This window comes from Mustelus asterias, chromosome 19, assembly GCF_964213995.1.
Source record: "Mustelus asterias chromosome 19, sMusAst1.hap1.1, whole genome shotgun sequence".
In the NCBI taxonomy this organism is placed as follows: domain Eukaryota; kingdom Metazoa; phylum Chordata; class Chondrichthyes; order Carcharhiniformes; family Triakidae; genus Mustelus; species Mustelus asterias.
Genome location: NC_135819.1, coordinates 1,978,157 through 1,987,291, shown reverse-complemented (window position 1 = coordinate 1,987,291; position 9,135 = coordinate 1,978,157). Strand labels below are relative to the sequence as shown.

The 9,135-nt window shown below is 48.6% G+C and overlaps 1 protein-coding gene across 3 annotated transcripts in view; it reads left to right on the top strand.

Moving 5' to 3' along the window:
* The window catches only part of LOC144507681 (epoxide hydrolase 4-like), a 35,374-nt gene continuing 26,239 nt past the window's right edge, over positions 1-9,135 (top strand). The window contains exons 1-2 of one of the 3 annotated variants that reach the window (XM_078234865.1): positions 1-282; positions 5,343-5,428. In XM_078234865.1, coding sequence (XP_078090991.1) covers positions 40-282; positions 5,343-5,428 — 329 coding nt within the window. In that variant the 5' untranslated portion in view covers positions 1-39. The remainder of the gene's footprint in view (positions 283-5,342; positions 5,429-9,135) is intronic. The other 2 variants (XM_078234863.1, XM_078234864.1) reach the window with 2 other exon arrangements.

Sequence of the window (9,135 nt, the reverse complement as noted above, 5' to 3'; positions counted from 1 at the left end):
GGGGCGGGACCCGGTGCCGCCTCTCCAGCCGCATCCAAGATGGCGAAGCTGCGCTCCAGTTTGCTGCTGCTGCCCAGCCGCCTGGCGTTGGCCGCCGGCGCTGCCGCCTCCTGGGGCGTCGTCTGCGCGCTGACGGCGCTGTTCAGCGGTTTCTTTCTGCTGCGGATGGCTTGGGTGGTGGTCAGGAAGCGAGGCCGAGCCTTCGAGTGGCGCCCGCGGCCCAGCGCGCCTGCCTGCCTCAGCGACCCATCCCTAGGGAATCATTGCTTTGCCCGGCTGAAGGTACCGCGCGCGGCGGCCGTTAATTCCGCTCGCGCCTTTGAAAATCAACGGTCTGCGCTTGCGCGGCGTGCACTGCCCCCCCCCCCCCCCCGGGACCTGTGGACCGTACCTGAATATTGCCCATGCGCACTAAAAACCGCCGCCCCCTGCCGGCAGATTGGTGCCATTTCATGGTGGCTGATCGTTAGTGGCCTTTCGCCCCATCCATTATTGCTTGTACTAGCTCTTACAAATTTAACACCAGCCTATTGCGCCTGCTCTTTTCGCACAGCTCTATTCAAGTTTAAGTTTATTTATTCGTGTCACAAGTAGATTTACACCAAAACTGCAATGAAGTTACTGTGGAAATTCCCCTAGTCGCCACACTCCGGTGCCTGTTCGGGTACACTGAGGGTCAATTTAGCATGGCCAATGCACCCTAACCAGCACGTCTTTCGGACTGTGAGAGGAAACCGGAGCACCCGGAGGAAACCCACGCAGGGAGAACATGTAGACTCCGCACAGACAGTGACCCAAGCCGGGAATCGAATCTAAGTCCCTGGCATTGTGAGGCAGCAGCGCTAACCACTGTGCCACCAGTAGTCCGCCCCTGAATATTACGCATGTGCACTAGAGACTGCTGCCCCCTCCCGGCAGATTGGTGCCATTTCATGGTAACTGATTTCTAGATTGTTGGAGAATGTACCTATCTTATATTAAGCTGATCTGTATCTACACCCTAGCTATGACTGTAACACTATATTCTGCACTCTCCTCTCCTATAAACGGTTGTTTTGTCTGTATAGCATGTAGGAAACAGTACTTTTCACTTTATACCAATACATGTGACAATAATAAAATCAAAAAGTCCTGCTACCCCAGCTAAAACTGGATGTGGGCATTGCTGGCAAGACCAACCTTTGATGCCAATTCCTAATTACCCTTGAGAAGATGGTAGTGAGCCGCCATGTTGAATCTCCGCCGTCAGTGTGGTGTCAGCACACCCACAGCACTGTCAGCTACAGGATTTCCTCAATGGCTGTTGCTTCTCCACTCTGTTTGTAGATCCAGCTTCGCTTCTTCCAGGGAACTCAAATTGGTGAAGCCATACTTCTCCATCAGTATGGTTTCAGGTTGTCATGTTGCAGGGTCTGGAAGTGAAATATGTTGTTCCAAGTGAAATTCCTCCACCTGTAAGTCCAATCTATTGAACTTCCTTCCGCCTCCAGGCCCTGCAGAGGTACCTTTACGTTGAGCCCCCTCCACAGTGGTGTGCCATGGCGACGTATTTCTTCCGCCACTGGCATGGCCTCAATTATGACGTGCAGCTCCTGCATATCGAACTGGGGCGTGCTTCGACCGCTCTGCAGGAGTTGCCCGTCTTTTACCAGGACCTCCTCACTGTCTGGAACAAGGTCGCCTCGCGACGCAGCTCTCCCCCGTCAGGAGTAGCGGCTCTCGTGCGAGAGCCGCTGCTCAGGAATCCGCTCCTCCAGCCGTATAACTTCAGGTGGCTGGCGGAGAGGAGGGCTGTGGACGCCGGGGTGACCAGAATCGGGGACGTGCTCGATGGCGGAGGAGCGGGCTGGATGAGTCCCCGCGTGCTGGCTGAGCGCGCGGGGACGACCGTCCGGCGCGCGACCAAAGCCATCCTAGACCTTAGGACGGTCGTGCTCGGCCCCGAAACTGCACGCAAACTCGAGACGGCGCAGGCGTGCGGTGGGATCCCGCCCGAGCGTTCCCCTGTTCGAGCGGAATTCCACATTGGCCCAAAGCCTCAGCCCCCCTCCCTGGGTGAGGTGCCCCACAGCCTGAGCCGCCTCGCGGAAATGCCCTCCGTGCCTTTTTCTACCGCGCGGAGGCGTTTCCTGTGCGGGCTGCTGCTGCACACCCTCCACTACCGCCTCCTCGCCTGTCGCCCGGATACACCTTGGCGGGCCTTGTTGCCGCCGGGCGGCGGAGGTCCCCGCTGGAGGTCCCTCTACGGAGGGATCTCCCCCAATTACGTCGGGGACCTGGGGTGGAGGGTGATGCATGCAGCAGTTCCGCACAACCGTAGGATTCACTGGTTCACGGGCTCCGAAGACTGCCCTTTCTGCGGCCTTGTGGAGTCCGTGGACCATGTCTATGTTGAGTGTCTTAGGCTGCACTCCCTTTATGTTTTCCTAAAGAACCTTTTGTTGATGTTTTGTCTGCACTTCAGTCCCACGCTCCTGATCTACGGACACCCGGTGCGGAGAGGGGAGGGTCGGGATGGCGACCTCCTCGTGAACCTGCTCCTGGGCCTGGCGAAATGTGCCATTTACCGGTCCAGGCTGCGGACGATCGAGGGGGCCGTCCATCCTGACTGTCTTCCCCTCTACCGTGGCTACGTTCGCGGCCAGGTGTCCCTGGAGAGGGAGCATGCGGTGTCCACGGGCGAGGTTGACGCTTTCCGCGCCCGCTGGGCACCGCAGGGGTTGGGGTGCATTATTGACCCTAATAATCACATTTTAATTTGATGTTTTTAAGTTTCCTTTGTACTTTGATTTCTGTTCGGGCTGTTCCCCCTCCTTTTTGGGGAGCTGCCCCTTTTACTTTGTCCTGATTTAATCTGAGTTTGTTTACTAGGTTTGGTTTGACCTAAAAAGAGGACAGCAACTTCCCAGACTTGCTTCCCTCTTCTGCAGAAGGTATCTCTTGCAATCCATGTCCAAGACCTAGAGAAAAAAACATCTATGGAGAGAAAAACAGAATGAACTTTTCAGGCCTATGACCCAAATGAATCAGCACTGGACCTTCTCTGTCGCTTCAATATATTTCCTGTAGTTTGGAGCCCAATATTCTACACAGTACTCTAACCGAAATCTTAAGAGAGTTTCATTTAGGCTCATCGTTACCTATTTGCCTTTATATTTTACCCTTCTTGAGATAAAGTCTATGGCTTGAAAACACCGGCGGGATTTTCTGGTCCCGCTGCAGCGAACGGAGATTTGTCCAAGCACCAAATTGTCTGTCCTCGCTTGGGGTGTGAATGGCCGGAAAATTCCAGCCTATAAGTTCATGAGCCCTTTAAATGTTATTTGAACTAGTTGGCTCGGTGGCTAGAACGTGGAGTAGAATTACTCTAATTGCACCACTTTAATCCCCGCACTGGCTGTGGTAGTTCATGGAAGCTTCGCTCATTATGTTCCTGTGCTATCTTGCCTTCCATTTGAGGTGGAGTTGTGCCCCTCAAGCTATATAACCTATTACATGTAATGGAGAGAGTTGCCTCTAGTCCTTTGTGGACTTATAGCTACATTAGCAGGAAACTTGTATTTCCAGATCTCTCTGCTGTCTCACAGCACAAAGCCGATTCCATTCAGTGTACAAACACTCAGTGAATTATTTTGCCAGGGTGAATCGTCCTGCTCTTACTGACATTGAATTCAATCAGCCCATTCCCTCCAACTTCACAGTATCCTTTTGCTTTTTTTTCTCTTGTAAAGAATTAATTAGGTATCCTATTATAGTACTATCTGCAAATTTCCACACCTATGCTTACCTCCAAATCATGATGTGGAGGTGCTGGCGTTGGACTGGGATGGACACAGTAAGAAGTCTCGCAACACCAGGTTAAAGTCCAACAGGTTTATTTGGTAGCACAAGCTTTCGGAGTCTTGCTCCTTCTTCAGGGCATACAATTTACAAGATAATGGTTGAAATGCGAGTCTTTACAGGTAATCAAGTCTTTACAAGGACAGACAATGTGAGTGGAGAGAGAGTTAAGCACAGGTTAAAGAGGTGAATTGTCTCCAGCCAGGACAGTTCGTGAGATTTACTGTGTTTACCTCCAAATCACTGATACATGCAGTGAACAGTAGTGGCCTCAGACCTGAAACCTACAGGATAATGTGACTCACTTCCAATCACCCTGGAAAACTGTAACATTTTCTTTATCATTGAATAATCTTGAAATAAATTAAGTCTTTGCACTTCTTCAGTGCCTTCAATAAGGCGGTAGCACAGTGGTTAGCACTGCTGCCTCACAGCGTCAGGGACCTGGGTTCAATTCCGGCTTCGGGTCACTGTCTGTGTGGAGTTTGCACATTCTCCCTGTGTCTGCGTGGGTTTCCTCCGGGTGCTCTGGTTTCCTCCCACAATCCAAATATGTACAGGTTAGGTGGATTGGCCATACTAAATAGCCCCTTCATGTCAGGGGGACTAGTTAGGGTAGATGCATGGGGTTATGGGGATCGGGCCTGGGTGGGATTGTGGTTGGTGCAGACTCGATGAGTCGAATGGCCTTCTCCTGCACTGTTGGATTCTATGATCTAGATTCTATAATCTCTCGCCCTCAGGACATTTCAAAGCGTCTCACAGTCAGTGAAGTATTTTTGAAGTTTGTCAATGATGTTTGGCATCCAATTTGTGGATGGCAAACTCTCACTATGCAGCAGTAAAACGAATGAGCAGCTAATCCTCTTTCGTTGAGGGGTACTTATTGGTTAAGGCACTAGAGAGAACTTCCATCCAAGCTTTCAAACGGGTGTGGGATATTTCCTGATCACTTGAGAGGGCAGGTGGGGCTTTGGTTTAATATCTTGACAAAACGTGCATGGTAAAATTGCAGTCTCTTATAAAATCATAGAATCCCTACAGTGCAGAAGGAGGCCATTTGGCCCATCAAGCCTGCACCGTCAACAATCCCACCCAGGTCCTATCCCCATAACCCCATATGTTTACCCTGCTAATTCGCCTGACACTAAGGGGCAATTTTGCATGACCAATTAACCTAACCTGCACATGTGGGAGTGTGGGAGGAAATTGGAGCACCCGAGGAGTGTGGAAGGAAACCCACGCAGACGGGGGAAAACGTGCAAACTCCACACTGACAGTCACCTGAGGCCAGAATTGAATCGGAGTCCCTGGCTCTGTGAGGCAGCAGTGCTAACCACTGTGCCACCATGCCACCCTTACTCTTCTTACCCATAGTTACGGGTATTACCTCAAATTAAGTTGAAAGAGGTGGCAGCCTCTGTTGGTAAGCCATGGCGATGTAAGTAAGTTGTGTGAAAGTCACTGACTTTTTCTCTCTCTCTCTATCTCCCTCTCTCTAGGAGTCGGGGCTGCAGTTGCATTATGTGGCAGCTGGGGAGAAGAACAAACAACTGATGTTGCTACTCCATGGCTTTCCCGAGTTTTGGTAAATACAGCGTTTTACTTAACAATTTCTCCTGTCTGTGGTGGGCGTTGGACTTCAGCTGCACTGAAGCCAAATGCTAAGCTGGACTCTTTTTATTTTTGTGTATTTTCAGTTATTGGCATTCCCATTAATGAAACGAACAAACTTGAATTGATGCTACACCTTTCTTATTCTTGGGATGTGCTATGGAGTGTGCGAGCTTCTTTGTTTTGTTTTCATAGAATCATTGAATCTCTACAGTGCAGAAGGAGGCCATTCAGCCCATCAAGTCTGCACTGACAACAATTTCACCCAGGCCTTATCCTCATAACGCCACGTATTTACCCTGCAAGTCCCTCTGACACCAAGGAACAATTTAGTACGGCCAGTCAACCTAACCTGCACATCTTTGAGTGTGGGAGGAAGCCGGAGCACCTGCAGGAAATCCATGCAGACATGGGGAGAACATGTAGACTCCGCACAGTCACCCAAGACTGCAATTGAACCCAGGTCCCTGGCGCTGTGAGGCAGCTGTGCTAGACGCTGTGAGGCAGCTGTGCTAGACGCTGTGAGGCAACTGTGCTAGGCGCTGTGAGGTAGCAGTGCTACCACTGTGCTGCCCCTATTTGTGTTAGTGGAGAGCGTTGTTGTTTCATCCCTGCCCAATATTCCCCTTCTCCGCCCAGTCTCAGTAGTCGGGCACTCGCGCCTTGAGTCTGCAGGTTCAAGCCCACTCTGGAGACTTGACACAATTTAGGCTGGTACTCTGGTATTGGGGGAGTACTGCATTCTCCAAGATGGCCCCTTTCGGATCAGGCCTCATCTACCCTGTCAGGTGAAACATAACATTTCCTATGCAGCTTTATCAGAGGAGCAGGGTGCTCTCTGGGATCCTGGTCAGTATTTGTCCCTCAGTCAACATCACAAAGTTTTCTTTGTCACATTGTTTGTGGAAACAAATTAGCTGCCTCATTTCCTGCACCAGTGTCTACACTTTAAAGCTTCCTGCCTGTAAGGTGCTTTGAGATATCTTGAGAATGAAGGATTCTATATAAATGCAAGTCTTTCAACCGGCTCCCTTCCTGTGAATCCATTCACGCATTCATGCATATGTTGAGTTCCATTCTCGGTCATTCCATGGTCAGGGTTTGTTGCAAATCGGTAGATGACTACTCACCTGGATGGCTTTGGATTGTTCTTTAACAATAGGCTGTGTCTGGAGATGCCTGGGTCTTGGCTTCAGTTGATGAGAAGCCCAACAAACTGGATGAACAAAGATACAGTGATTTGAATGATGCATATGCTGGTATCACATTCAGTCATAACAAGTCTTGCTGAACGCGGCTCTTTGGTTGTAGGACTGGTTATACTATCATATATTGGAAGCTTGTGCACAGAGTGGGGGTCGGATGTGATTCACATGGAGCTGTGCGTGGCAACGTGGTGCTGGACCCCAATCTGCTGTTCCATTCAGTCTAGGCAACTAGCATTTGCTTTAAATACTGTTGCAAATGGAGCAAACTGCAGTCCCAGTTTAAGAAGACAGATTCTCTGTAGCGTTACAAAATCTTCAACCTCCCCCCATATATACTGAACAAAGCAGGAACCAAAATTATTGGACATGCATAGCAAAAAACATCTGTATATGAAATAGAAAAGCACATGAGGAAAGTATTGCGAGTTGTCCTGATTCAGAATTTCCATTTGAGATGCAAATGAAGAGAGATGTACATTGAAGGACTGATCCTGATATCACCCATTTTAAACTACTGGCCAAAGTCAAGACTTCCTCTCTCTCTCTCCCCCTCCCTCATTGTGTTTCAGTAGGAACATCGCCCAGTTACCCAAGTTAAGCAGTTCCAGTGAAACGTTAACTCGTTGTTTTTCTCTCTCCACAGATGTTGCCTGACCTGTTAGCAATGTTCATTTTTGCTCACATACACAGACATGCAGCAATCGCACAGGCTGCTCACAAACTATCCCCATTAACATCCAGTGCAAAAACATAAAAGTGCTGAGCACTGAGATAGCAAATCAACTTTGCCAAACCACAAATATTTACAGGAATAATCGCTGCTGACTATTGCATTGCTGTGTTTTGATTCCAGTTTCCCAGCTTTGGGAGAATTTTGCTTTTGTAAAGGCTGAACCGTAGGCAAGTGCGCACACTTGGGGTGGCACTGGTGTTCAACCAGCTAAAATCACGCAGTAGATCAGCCCTGAAGCTGCGGGCACCTTCCCTTTGGGACAGTGGCTTGTCGCCAGGTGGGAGGAATCCCAGCATCAGCGAAAGATCTACTCCTCGGTCAGTGGACAGGCTGGTTCGTCAATAATCATCAGTGCCTTGGAGTACCAGCTCATCTATAAATGGCCAATCTTCTCTCTGTTCTACGAGTAACCCAAAAGAGATGAATTTGCTTTGTTACAATTTTGACCTCCGATGCTGATGTAAAATGAGCCCGTTGAATACCTCTCGATTTCCCCTTCCATTGGAATCCGAGAACAGGAAATCAGGGAAGGTATTTCATGGGTGACCAATTGGGCCTTTTACTCTAATGCCAATAATCAAAGTTAACTTTTTTGAGTTCAGTTTACATTTTGAAAGCTTCCCCGCCGCTCAACTCAGAAATAGGTTACAATCTTGAGAAAAACTGGATGCTGGAAACTTTGAAATAAAAACAGTAAACAGTTGCATTCATGAAGAGAGATGTAGACTTAATGTTTCAGGTTTGAAAAAAAATCACGGTAGAGTATTAACGAAAAGGTCATTGCCCTGAAATGTTATCTCTGTTTCTCTCTCCATAGATGCTGCCTAAGCTGCTGAGTATTTCCAGCAGTTCCTGGTTTTCTATGGGTTAAATTAGTTGGAATTAAAAACGGAACAGTCTTGGTAAGCTGCAGCCCATTACACAGCATTTCCATCAGAGAAACAGCCTAACAGATCCATCACTGGTGCTTATGCTCCACAACAAACCTGTTCTGTATTTTCTCCCGATAACATTGAAAGTAAATGGAAACCTTAAGTACATCAAGTGCATTTTAAAATTGAGAAATCAATAATTGTAAAACCCTTTCTCGACTGTCTCTGAGTCAATCTGGGGACGAGGACAATTCAAAGTCTGAACTCCAACCTGTGCTGATTACCTAATTGGTTTGAGCTGAAGTACTCTCATTAAAGTTGACCTTTGAGCGAGTTACGATTGGGATAGAATCAGCAGATTCTCTTGCTCCTGATTGCTGTCTAATGACCCTTTCTAGGAATCTCTGAGTTTTGGAAGTTGGGTGAAGCTAGAAACAAAATAGACTCTGATCACACTGCCCCACTCCGCATCCCACTCTGTCAAATAACTTGACAACGGAACCTGTCGAGGCTCACTGGTGAATAACATCATCTTACCACCTTTTGCACGAGAGGTTAAAAGTTGGCTCCAAGTGTCTCTCTCAAGTGGACCCAAGGTCACTACATGGAATTGGAGCAGATGTGTTCTCTGCGATGTCCTGACCAATATTTATCTCTCAAGCAACATCACAAAATCAGATCATCTGGTCATTGCTGCTTGTGGGAGCTTTCTGCACACAAATTGGCTGCCGCGTTTCCGACACGACAACAGTGACTACACTTCAAAAGTACTTAAATGGCCAGAAAGTATGTTGTGAGGTTCTTAGTTTCTTTGTTTTTAAGCAGCTACTTGTTCAGCTGCAAGGAGCTGCAAACTCCAGGACTGGTG